The sequence below is a fragment of the Prosopis cineraria genome, unplaced genomic scaffold (assembly GCF_029017545.1).
Source record: "Prosopis cineraria cultivar Desert tree isolate PC_DT_omini unplaced genomic scaffold, ASM2901754v1 PC12, whole genome shotgun sequence".
Taxonomy (NCBI): domain Eukaryota; kingdom Viridiplantae; phylum Streptophyta; class Magnoliopsida; order Fabales; family Fabaceae; genus Prosopis; species Prosopis cineraria.
This window is the reverse complement of record NW_026555343.1, coordinates 36388106-36401269: the sequence shown is the minus strand read 5'-3', so window position 1 is coordinate 36401269 and position 13164 is coordinate 36388106. Positions and strand designations below refer to the sequence as shown.

The 13164-nt window shown below is 31.2% G+C and overlaps 1 protein-coding gene and 1 non-coding gene across 3 annotated transcripts; both read left to right on the top strand.

Moving 5' to 3' along the window:
- The first annotated feature begins 5947 nt into the window (after window positions 1-5947).
- On the top strand, window positions 5948-12206 carry LOC129288929 (uncharacterized). 2 transcript variants are annotated; one of them, XM_054925745.1, is made up of 7 exons: window positions 5948-6617; window positions 7246-7553; window positions 7691-8419; window positions 8878-9006; window positions 10214-10417; window positions 10908-11108; window positions 11705-12206. In XM_054925745.1, exons 1-7 carry the CDS (start codon window positions 6353-6355, stop codon window positions 11819-11821), a joined length of 1953 nt encoding a protein of 650 aa, XP_054781720.1. In that variant the 5' UTR covers window positions 5948-6352; the 3' UTR covers window positions 11822-12206. The 2 variants fall into 2 exon arrangements, with proteins under 2 accessions (XP_054781720.1, XP_054781719.1); XM_054925744.1 differs by having other exon boundaries at window positions 7688-8419.
- LOC129289730 (U6atac minor spliceosomal RNA) lies at window positions 9429-9549 on the top strand. The gene has a single exon (XR_008588218.1). It is a non-coding gene; the product is annotated as a U6atac minor spliceosomal RNA (small nuclear RNA).
- Window positions 12207-13164: the final 958 nt, after the last annotated feature.

Sequence of the window (13164 nt, the reverse complement as noted above, 5' to 3'; positions counted from 1 at the left end):
AATTCATAATTTTTTATTTTATTTGTTTATGTATTTGATTCTTTGTAATAAGTTAAGAGTGCAAATGTTTTTGTGAATTGTGTTTGATATGTTTTGTATAAATAATTATGTATTTTTTCGTGTTACTGATTTACATTATTGATATACAGCTGTATATCAATGATAAATAAATTTATGTCTTATTGTCTAATTATGTTAATTTATGATTATATATCAATGATATATAAGCTATCAATGAAACTTACCAACTTGTTGATCATTGATACACAATCATATATCAATGATATAGTATTACAGATTAAAAATACGAAAAACACATAATTATTTATCTAAAATAGACCAAAAAGAGTTTGCAAAAAATTTGATATTATCAAGAGATGCAAAAATGATGAAAATTTGATGACAGATAATAAATTCCAGCCTGATCTTCTATTTTTAGAAATGAGAAGTCAAATTAACTTCAACCAGATACCAGATAATAAACAACAATTTTTGACAATGTAGAATTTTAAAAAATTTCCTTTAAATTGTTATTGTTATCTAAAAAATATGCAGGATTTTTTTTTTCTATTTTGGATATATAATACTGAAAATTTTATATTTGTTAAGGGAAGTTTTGTTGGGCAAAAAAAAAACTAAAATCAAATTCTAACTAAATTTGTGAAAGGTCGCGCTCCAAATTTTTATAAACTTTGTTGAGAATTTTTGGGGCCTATATATTTTAAGGTCATTGTACAAATTTTCTCAATTTTAAAAAGTATCCAACTTTATATATTTAAATTATGTCATTTTAAAAAAGATTCCGACTATATTTCCAATAATAAAACACCTAGGAGCAGTTAAAAAATGTCACTTCAGTGAGGAAACTTCAATTACAGTCAAAACTTATTTTTATAATATATATTTTTGAAAAAATCATTTGGAAAAAAGTAATTAGATAATAAATAAAGTTTTATTTTTATATTAACATGAACTTTTGCAAAGCGAAAGGAATTCTTTTTTTTTTTTAAAAAAAAAAGGACCGTTGTGGACCAGGAGACAAGGACAGAGTAAATTCGAGCCTGAAGGACAAATTATACATTAGATGATGATCGGAATAATATTTCAAAGAATAAAATGGCCAAAAAATTACAATCATATAGATGTATAGCTAAGCTGAATTTGTGATTTTAATGAAAAAAAATAAAGATTAAAATATACAAAACTTTCCCAAAATTTGAGGTAATTGTACATAACCTCCTCGCTTTTTAAAGTAACCTTCATCATATTTTTTTTTTAAACCACAAACTCTCAAATTATTTTTTTGAATTATCTTACCAGTACATCTTATTAAAAAAAAAACACCTAATAGTTTAGGCGGCATTCACTGGAAGTTCTTTTTTGTTATTATTATTAGTTTATAAAAATTCTAATTTTTGTGTTATTATTATTAATTCATATCAAATGTCACATAAGTTCTTTTTTCAACATTTAATAATAGTAGGAGAGTCTGTGATTTAAAAAAAATAAAAGTTAATTTTAAACTTTTAAATATGAGAATTTTCCTAGCAACTATATCAAAATTAAGAAAAGTTTTATATATTTTAACCAAAAATAAATATAGTCAAGTTAGATTTAATGGAAGTAGCTAAGTTTGAAATAAAAACAACTCAAATTTCTTTAATTAAACGTCTGACAAAAGCTAGGTATAATATAATATATCAGATAATAATTCACATATGATATATCATGCAGAAGTGGAGTCATCTTTCTTACTTACTAAGCCCAAAAAATGGAAGGTTTGTCCATTTGCACAGGACAATGCTAGTTCTGTAGGATATATCAACCGATCACGCACATTACAATTATAATTTGTAAATGCACATAATCAATAATTCCTTTACTCCATTTTATAAGAAATTTTAAATAAAATTATGAATATCAATAAATCAATTAAATATGATTTGGAATCTTAATTTTTTTATAAATGTTTTAAAAATATTCTTCATTTGATAAGAAAGATAGAAAGATATATTTAATGGAGAATGGCAAATAAATTTCAAGAGGATCAATTAATTTAAATTAAGTCTAAACTAATTTCAACGTATTAAACCTTAAAAAATTTTCAAGTTTAACTCTTCATTTAATAACTTTGTTATAATAAATTTACAATTTTTATTTCAAATTTGAACAGGAAAAAATTATTTATTTTTTAATAATGTTAAAATTTTAAAACAAGTAATAAATTCATTATAACAAAGTTATAAAATTAAAAGTCAAATTTATAAATTCCTAAAGCTTGCCACTTTAAAATTTGTTGGGACCTAATTTAAATTGATTAATCCCAAGTTCTCCTTTTTTTTAACGGATGAAATAAAAAAATTAAAATAAATAACAATAAATCTCATCCCACTATGTGTGATAGGCAAAAAAAAAAATTAAAAAAAATGTTATTCATAAATTGATAGTATTTATCAATAGCATTTGATCTAGTCCAAATATCTAATTTTTTATAACATAACAAATTATTTTTTTATTTTTTGTTGAAAAAAATTTATATATTTAATATTTAACTGTATTTTAGCCAGTGTATTTTAAGAAGATTTAATGTGGGACCCATAAGGAGGTGGCTTCCGCCGATAATGGACTCAGCTTCTCTCCTTTGAGAGAAGCATCCTTTGCCTCTCTTTTGAGGCAGAGGTTTAATCCGGATAGCTCAAATTTAATATTTATATTTTTTATTTTTTATTTATATTTTTAAAATAAAAAATATATAAAATTATAAATTTTTTAATAAATATACTTATTAATCTAATAGTTTAGATTTAATATAGATAATTTAAATTTAATATTAAATTTTTTTAATAAATTTACTGTTCTATTCATAATTGTCTAGAATATATTTCAAAAGTCAATTTAAATTTTTTATATTAAATTTAAATCATCTATATTAAATTTATATTTATTAAAAAATTTACAATTTATATATATATATATATATTTTAAAAAATATAAATAAAAAATCAAAAAATAAAATATATTAAATTTAAACCGTTTAAATTTTTTTCTATCTTAAAAAAGAAGTAGAGGAAGCTTCTCTTTTTTTGGACAGTTCAGGTTTTTCTCCGGAGGCTTCTCTCAAGTCCATTGCATGGAAAATTTCTTGGAATTCGGTGTTGTTTTCTGCAGACGGGATTCAATGTTTTTGTTTGACTTTGAATACCGGATTCTCATTCACTCCTATTTATTTTAATTTATTTTATATAAAAAATTATATGATTTCAACCATGTGACCTGCCCAAGCCAAAGTAGAGATTATAATTTGAAAAAACTTGTATTACATATTACTATAATCCTTATCTTTACCTGCTCTAAAATTTGAAAGCATGTTACTATAATTCTCATAATTTGAAAATTACAGTAAATGATTAAAAAATTATACAAAAAGACTAAAAAAGTTACAAAAAAGGATAAAAGGCATTTTTTTGAATTTTTTATGTCATTCTTTACTACTATTTTCTGATTAACTAATAATTAAAGTTAACTTTCATTAATGAAATGGATGATATTTTATCATTTTTAAAAATTAGAATGAAACATTGGACAAAAAATGATGTAGGATTTTATATGCTTTAAGCATATAATTTAGAGGCAATTTAATTTACGATTTAATCCTTATTAGAATTTCAACATTTTCGAAGTCTACTGTTTATGGTGTTCAAAGTTGAAACCGTACGAATGGCATATTGAAATAATTTTGTACAAACACTTTTTTATTCCCAATTGATTTGTATGTGTGTAGAAAAATTAAAGCAAATAATGAAAGGTTCTAGATGGTATAATTCCGTGTTGATCCCGTGTTTCCTTTGTTTGAGCCAGTCATCTTGCTTAGTGTGGTGAAGCATGCTAAATACTTAAGTTATATGTTAATTATTAAACTTTAATAATAATGCAATTTTGTCTCAAAGCTTTCCTTCTCTCGCTATCAACTCTGGCATTTTGCAATAATACTTATTATTGAACTTTAATAATGTGATTTTGTCCTTAAGACTTCCCTTCTCTTCATCAACTTTGACTTTGTGCAATAATTAATTTTTTTATGTTTACATTTTCGTGTTTAATTTTTTTTTGAAGGAACAAATTAATCTCATGTCCCAATTGTAAAGAATCATAAAAATATATAACATGAATCATGAAAAATACATAATATTCCACTATACTATTCTTCTACTTACAAGCACAGTCAAGTAATTTGAGGTAATGGGCAAGATCAAACTCGTCACGTCTCATTTATAATAGAGTTATCATATCAAAATGTTATTTTACTATACTCACCAGAATTAAGGTGAGTCAGTTAAAATAATAAAAATATCTTGAAAATAATTTACTCTGGCCTCCAAATTTTAAAAAACTTAAAATATTGCACTTCTTTTAATAATTTTTTAAAGCACATTTTTTGAATATACATCAAAGGTTATGAAAAATAAAAAAAGTGACTTATATAAAAATTAAAAAAATCACTAATAAAAACAAACAGGAGGGAATATTATTTAACATTACTTGTATGCTAACAAATTCATGGAAATATAAAATTCTAAGTTGTGATTAAGATTTTTTTTTTTATCGATGTGATTGAGAAAGATTGTTAGACTATTTCAAACTTCTACTTGTCTTGTCTTTTTTTTTTTTACAAATAGTTTTTTTTTGCCAACTTTAAAAAAATATTTTTGAATGCTTCTAAAGTTTACTATTTTTTTTTCTCTAGTCCAAGAGGTTTACTAATGTGACTTTAACATATAATGACGACGATGATTAGTGTTTTTCTTTAAGATATGATGATTAGTTTTTGGTCGCCCAGTGCTTAACATGCGTGAATAAAAGTTTTTAAATGATAATTAGGACGAATTCTGGGCTCAAGATGAACTTTGAACTCCTAAATTTATTAAAATAATAATAGTGGACGACTCTGAAAAATAAAATAAAATAAAAGAGCAGAGGAGACCCACGACTATTTTATTAATTATTATTAAAAGTTAAATATTCTTCATGTGATTTTATTAAGATATCTTGCGTGGTTGCAGACAATGATTCATGTCATTTCTTTTGTACGAAACTTTAAATAAATAGCTTGGCAAAAAAAAAAAAACAAATTAAATAAATACAAGTTGGTGGCCGAAAAAAAATAAAAGGCAAGTAGCCTCAATGTCATGTGTCAATTTTTTTTTAAATAACTTTGTACCGCAACAAAGATTTCCAATTCTTGAGATCTTTTATAAACAAAAATAATTCAGATAACTTTTGTTACATTTCAGAAAATTCAAAGAATAAATATCACTATTCAAGATTTCCTATATTGAAAAATTTTGTATGCTATGGTTCAATTTTGCATGCATCATTCAAAAAATATTAATATTAATATTAATATGAATTATCAGGCCTAAAAAATATTAATGTGTTCTGCATTTTAAGTATTGAATTGTGAAATATTGCTAATTCAAAACTTTTTCAGCTAATAAAATTTTTATAAAATAAATATTTATATAAGTTAAGTGCAAAAATTCATCAAAATTAAGGCAGGTTATTAAAAATTCAAAATCAAATAAAAAATTGAAATATAAGCAAAGGGACTAATTTTTTTTTTTAACCTTGAAAAGCAAAGGGACTATTGACGTAATTAAAAAAACACAAAACATACCTACGAAGTTTTTTTAAAACAATTGACTTCATTTGTTGGCCCGACAACTGACTTCATCATTTGTGACAGAATAAAAAATGTTTTCTGGGTGCAAAAGCCCAAAATTGTTCGTGATTCTTGGTTAACGGACACCAAATATTTGATTAATTTAATTCGATTTAAATTAATTTACTAATGGCAACATGGTTCTCTGTTTTCAAATTTTTAATATTATTCATAAAAAAATGAAAAATGAAAAATAAAATACAGAGACCAAAGAAACCAACTAGGAGCACGCACAGAGGAGGAAGACAGAAAGAAAGGAAGAGAAAACGAGAAAGAAAGAGGTTGGAGGAGAAAGGCAGAGATTTCAAACCTTTTGAAAATCTCAAAGACTGCTTTGATCCTTCAACAAAGTCTTTCTGTAACCCTAGTTCACTTCCATCTTCCGCAGCATTCTTCGCCTCTTCACGGGCAATCATTTCTCCAACGTTCAACTTCCTATTCTTCTGCTCGCCGGAAATGTCAGATGAGCCTCTGACGGAGAACACTACGTTGTTACTAGTTAGGGTTTTTGTTGCCTGTTGAGGCCTTACCATCATAGATCTCTGTCTGATTAATCAATTGGGAAAATAAACGATCATAACCGCCTCGTCAGCACGTGTTGCGATCGCCGGAGTTTTCTTGGTTTACTTAATTATGGCGAAGGGAGGGCAATGCTTCGAGAAGGTTCGGAGGGGCATTTGGACGCTGTTCTTCATGGTGGCAATGATAACGTCCTTGCTGGTTACATCGTTGCCGGTGCTCGTGGCGGTGGTTGATGTGTTGGTACCTTGTGTTTTGATCTCCAGCTTTACGTGCGTGAGGTGTTACGGTTTTAGAGAACATTTGCGTCGATACACATTCAGAAGTTCCTTGACAGACATTCCTCTCGTTTCTATCATAAGATCTCTCATCATTATATGTATGATTATCTTCTGTATTTTTTCCCCTTCTTTATGGTACTTTGCTCACCTTTTTGGGGCATCATGATCCCTCTGGGGCTGGTATTTGCAGGAATGTGAAAGTAATGCTATACTTCTAAATTAGAAGAATTGAATTGCTTTTCCTTTTCGTCGTGGGGGATACATTGCTTAACTTCTTTACCCAACCATTCGTTTGTTCGATGATTGAGTTGTGGAAATAAGGAGATAAGTTTCGAAATCATTTCTCATATGCTGTTGACATGTTGAAAGAAACTTATAAAGTAATTTTATATTTTTTCCCGGATACTCATCTTCAAGTTAATCACAAATCTCAAGCTCAATTGTTTCTTCTTTTTCTTACTTTTTGATAGTAGCTACGTGATAGAATATGGGAGTAATCTTACTTCCGTATTGATGGAAGCGACAGTATTTCATCGGTTTTATCCTCTCTCACTAAAATTTTGTTAGCGCTATACACATTGCATAATGAATTTTATATTTCTCACTTTATATCCTTTATGTGTGGAATTAGATGTGCTGAATATGTCGAGGGAAACGAGTGGATCCGATCTATAATTTTGTTCGTGTTATTTCCAGCCTAATCTTTTCATTCTTTCATATTTGCAGGTGTGTATAGCATTTGCGACGGCCCTGCTTTATCACACGGTCCTTACCTTGGAACTGTGTCTCTGAGTTCCTTTCTCTCAGTTGCTCTTCTTTCAGTAAAAGCTTGTGTTTTCACTTTAAATTCTCACATCGAAGCTGAAGCTTCAGCTTCTCTCTCAAAGCAGAGACTTCATTTGAAGAAGTCATGGGGAATGCCTGTACTCTTTCTTTCATCAGTTGTTTTTGCCCTTGGACACACTGTGGTAGCTTATCGAACCAGCTGCAGAGCGCGGAGAAAGCTGTTGTTTCACCGGGTTGATCCAGAAGCTGTAAGTCTGTGATAGCTATCTTTCTCCCTTTTAATTTGAGGTTATGCTTAGTAAATTGTTTCTGTAGTTTTGGTTTTCTGGAGGTAAGAGGTTCTGATAGTGTGCTTGGTGCACCACCTTTATGCCAAATTAAGCAGGTACTTTCATGCAAAGTTTTCTCCTGCTACCAGAAGGTCCCACGATCTCCTACTCCTTGTGGAGTGAAAACCCCAAAAAGTGACGGTGAAATGAGACGGAGACCTTTTGGGACAACTTGTGATGAAGAACTGCCGCTCAAATTACTTGCAGACTCTGACAGTTTATTCATTAAATGTCAAGGACTTACTGTCCATTACAAAGTCAGCTTGCCTGGTTCGCTGTCACATACCTTGTCGTCTGCATCCATCATTGAACCAAATTCTTGCTGCAGCACTTCATCAACGGCTGGGGGATTTGCTAAACTTAATAGGCATTTGACAAGTATATCTCCAAACATCCAGAGGCAACTCCAAAGGAGCTATAGCAATCAGTTCCATTGCTCATCTCTGCATACTCCACTTTTGGATGGTCCTATGACTTCTCCTGCTATTTCTGAAGACATACCTGCTTTGTGCCTAGAAAAAATACATGAAGAAACTAATAAATTTGATCCTATGTATTTGGATAAAAAATTGGATGGCACCACTACTGGAGAATTAGGTGTTGTTCTAGTGCATGGGTTTGGTGGAGGCGTCTTCTCTTGGAGGCATGTTATGGGATCCATTGCTCGACAAAGTAATTGCGCAGTTGCTGCATTTGACAGGCCTGGCTGGGGACTAACATCAAGGCCTCGTCGAACGGAGTGGGAGGAAAATGATTTACCTAATCCATATAAGCTTGATAGTCAGGTGATCAGCCCTTATCATTATTATTGTGATGAATGCATTCTTTTCTTCCTCATGGGCTTGACAAAATAACTAAGATGTTGGCCAAGCTCATTATTCATAGTATGATCAGAATGGTTCCCTTTTAGAATGGAGAATCTACTTTTGGCTTCCTAGGCTAATAGCTTAGTGTGTGTAGCTATTATTTTTTTCTTGTTCTTAACAGTGCATTAGTGCTTTTTTATCCAAAAAAAAAGGATGTTGTTTTGGAGTGTTGAATGCTGAAACTGGTGAAGGAGTAAAGTGTTGTTGAATGAGACAGGGGGGCTAGCAGTAGATATGCAGTAGTGAAGCTGTTTGCCTTTTGTTCATGGTATATTGACCTGTAGATGTTGTATTGTTATTGTCATTTTCATTTGCTACTTTTGCATCTGTGCTAGATTTCATCTGAAATTAGATTTTATATGATTTGGCATTTTCAGGTTGACCTGCTTTTATCATTTTGTTCTGAGATTGGTTTCTCTTCTGTGGTGCTTATTGGTCATGACGATGGAGGGCTGCTTGCTTTGAAGGCTGCACAAAGAGTTCAATCATCAATGAATTCTTCTAATGTGAGATTACTTCTTACTCTTCTGTAATAGGTAGATAACACAATAAATTTGGTTATTTTTTTGGTGTGTGGAGATGAAACGCAGCTTTGATTTTACCTAGATGTAAAGTTGCTCAAGTTGCCTGTAAGGCAGGCCTGATTTCCTATTTAATCACACAATTATTTGATTTGTAAGAATGATAAGAAATAGGAAATTCAGCAACAGCATCTGTTTAAATTCGCAGTAGCTTGTAATAATGTGAATTCTGTGCTTTACTTGTCTTGTTTGTGATGGATTAGAATGGCTATTAGTGGCTGACAGATTAAATTGTATGATAAATGATGAGTTCTAAGTCAGAAAATTAGAATGGCTATTAGTGGCAATTTTTTTGCTATGCTTGGGGCGTCATTTTTTTTTTTTGCTATGCTAGTGGCATTTTATTTGTGTTCTAAAGGAGAGATGGTTGACATCTCCCCTGACAGGGATGGGAACAACCTTTGGGCTTTTCCTGTTATCACACATACAGTTAAGGCTGCCCAATTTGGTGGATCCCTAAACCAATTTCCCCACTTAGTGGCATATGGCTTGCTGCTGCTGCTGCTGGTTGTGGCATCATCATATTTGGAGAGAAAAGGAGATTTCAAGGTCTGAGGCCTTTGACTCGTCCACTGTTTTTTGGGCATCATCACATTGCTTAGTGTTAATTCATGACAATTTTTCTGGCCTGGTCACATTTACCAAACTGTTTATTTCCTGTATGGTTAATAATTGGTTAATAATCGCTAGTTCTGTAGCATGTGGATTGGCATGCATGCACACTAACAAAATGTCGACACACACAGACATATCAACTATTACAGTTGCATTTATGCACCAGAGACTCTTGGGTCTAGTGGTACCAAGTTGTGCGTTTGTGGAACTAGGTTCCGGGTTCACACCCGTGGCTCTTCAAGTGCAACGCCCGCCTTAAAATTCAAAATGCATTTAGGCTACAAAACAAAAGGCATAAAACTGGATTATGTGGATGAAGAATTACTTAACCATGATAACTTGGGTGCATTATTCTTTATGTATTACTTGCTATTGGTTACGCTGTTTTTGTCCATATATGATGCCCAGTGAAGTTGTCCTGTGCAAGCTGAGTATTAATTGCACGTGAATTTTACGTTTTGCAGTGAGTGCCTATTATGCATATGATGGAGTCTAAGTTCGTTTCTGTATAATTCAGGTTATCATCAAAGGGGTTGTATTGCTAAATGTTAACTTGTCAAGAGAAGTGGTTCCTTCGTTTGCAAGGATCCTTCTGCATACATCACTTGGAAAGAAGCACTTAGTTCGCCCTTTATTGAGAATAGAAATCACTCAAGTAGTGAATCGGCGTGCTTGGTATGATTCTACCAAGCTGACAACAGAAGTTTTGAGCCTCTACAAGGTACTTAATTCCTTCTTCTGATACGAAAAGGAAGTTCTCAGTCTTCTTGTAAGTTTCAAGCAACAAAGATAATTATTACATAGAATGACCAGAAATTGTTCCTTGATAATTGGTTGAACTTATTTTTCAATCTACAGATAAATGCTATATTATGATCTCAGAAACTTATATTGTCTTGGAACGAACATTTTGCTTCGAAACATATGTTTTCTGCTTTGTTGTATGGAGTTTGTTATAGTAAATGTATATCTTCGTTTGCAGGTTCTTTTTACCTTCTACATTTTTCCTGAGGGAGTGTAATGGAGGGTTCGAAATCATTTTGCTTTTCTTGTTTATTTAGTCATTGAATCTCCTTTTGCAACTGTTGTATGTGATATCTGTCTGTCTTCTGATTGCTTGTTTAGTCATGTTATAATGATGCATTCACTTCCAGGTTCTTTTGACGCTTGTTTGCTGTATATATGTATATAACTGTTCTTTGCTATTTTAGGCTCCACTATATGTAGAAGGATGGGATGAAGCTCTTCATGAGATTGGAAAATTGTCATCTGAAACCATACATTCAGCAAAAGACACAGAATCATTGTTACAGGCCGTGGGAGATGTGCCAGTGTTGGTGATTGCTGGTGCTGAAGATTCCCTTGTCTCTCTCAGCTCTTGCCAAACTATGGCCTCAAAACTTGTAAATTCTGTGAGTATCCCTCTTTGACCATATTTTCATATATTCTGAACAATTTTCAGTGTACCAAGGGAGTGCATCATAAATGGCATTAATTAGAAAGTGATAAAAGAAGAATGTATCTCAACAATATTGTATCGCGTCCAAGTAATCATGATATTATTCCTAGCACTAGCAACTACACCCTTCATTAATGATTATTGAAATAGAATGCTAGTAGGTTCATTAGATTTTAATTAGGGAGGATGGCAATTAAGTTCTAAAAGAGGGAATTAATAACAATTAGGTCTCCAATAAAATTTTTTGAAAATTAAATTGCAAATATTGATTTAAATAATTATAAATTCAAGAGTTTTGATTACTGATAAGACATTAAATTGTAAATGTAACTTAGTTTGTAATTGGAGTTCTTATTTGCAACTTTCTGAATCAATATTTTTAACTCATTTTTTAGAAAATTTTGTCAGAACTTAACTGTTATTAATTTGGTCTTGTGGGACTTTATTGTTATTTTTCCTTTAATTATTCTAGCATTTAGCATGCAACATAATTTCTGCCTTGTCTCTGTGATCTGTTGTCCTAAATCCTGATGCCCAATCAACATGCAGAGACTGGTTGCCATATCTGGATGTGGCCATCTACCGCATGAAGAATGTCCAAAGGCGTTGCTTGCAGCTATATCCCCTTTCATCAGCAGATTGTCTACATCAGACTCGCCAAACTAAGATGCATAGGGTTGTCAACGTTAGAGGTCAACGTTAGTAAGGACTAGGGTATCGATCTCCTTTTCGTTTTCTTTCCTTCTCTCATTAGCATCATTACTTCAAGAGAAAGAGAGCAAAGGCGTCTCTTTTTCCCTCCCTCCATTTCCTCGGTTTTTAATTTTTGCAGTCCTAGCTTTTTGGGTTTTGACCTGTACGGGAATGCCCCCCCTTTTCTTCTTCTTCTTCTTCTTCTTCTTCTTTTTGCCCCTATTTTTTCTCCGTCTTGTTCAATTGTAAATGTTTGTTTGTCTGAAGTATTCCCTGCTGAAAAGGTAGTGGGAATGAATGAACATACATTTGTAAATTGCTAGATGAGAAATGGATATGTTTCCTCTGGTCTCCGAAAGCTTTGTACGTTCGTTCCATTTTTATGAATCCTCTTTTTGCATTTGTTCATACTTATGGACGTTATTTTTTTCCATTTATATGAATTCAATAGGTCCTAGTTCCCTTTGACTGCCCGTTAGACAGGTAAGGCAGGACCTAAATAAATGAGAGGGCCTCTTAAAGTTTCATACTCCATGCCCATGATCATCAACCAAGCAAATGAGTGACGACCCCCCCCGGGGGCGGGGGGGCAGGGGAACTAAAGAATCAATTTATTTCAAGGAGAACAAGTAAATTCAATATAAATGGCTAAATGATAAGAGTACGAGATAATTATTTTGAAGTTTTTAAGAACTTAACTGACATAATTTTTTTCCAAAATTATTGTGACCCTATGAAAAATCAAAGGAAAAAATTAGTTGTCATTTGCTATGCAATTTGAGTCATTTCTCTATTTGAAGTAGTTGCTAATTAGTGACAAACCCTTACACTTGACTAATATAAAAAGTTGCATGAAGTTAATTGTCATGTGGTACTTAATTTTAGTCATTTTTTTATCTAAAGTAGTCATTTCCGCATCTGAAATTGTCATTGACAACTTCAGATCCGAAATTGACTACTTCAATAAGGCCATTGGCTAAAATTAAGTAGCAAGTGAAAACTAATTTTCTGCAACTTTATTGTACCACTAGTCAAATGTGGGGGTCTATAGGTCACTGGTTACTTTGAATGTGAAAATGCATAGGGAAATTATTAAAATTAAGCATCAAGTGACAAATAGCTTACTTTATATTGTTTTACAGAAGGATAAAAACGTAATTTCACAAAAAAATTTATGTCAAATAAGTTCCCAAAAACTTCAAAATAATTATCTCACTTTGTGGTACTCTTTTTCATTTGTTTATTTGGCAGGATTCATTTATCATCCTCCCTATATATAAAATGAAAATATCTTATTAGTACTTATTTATTATTTA

Coding starts and splice junctions, on each gene's coding strand:
- LOC129288929 (XM_054925744.1), top strand. CDS start 6,353: ATGGCGAAGGGAGGGCAATGCTTCGAGAAGGTTCGGAGGGGCATTTGG. Junction 8,420..8,877: donor CATATAAGCTTGATAGTCAG/GTGATCAGCCCT, acceptor TGGCATTTTCAG/GTTGACCTGCTTTTATCATT. Junction 11,109..11,704: donor CCTCAAAACTTGTAAATTCT/GTGAGTATCCCT, acceptor ATCAACATGCAG/AGACTGGTTGCCATATCTGG.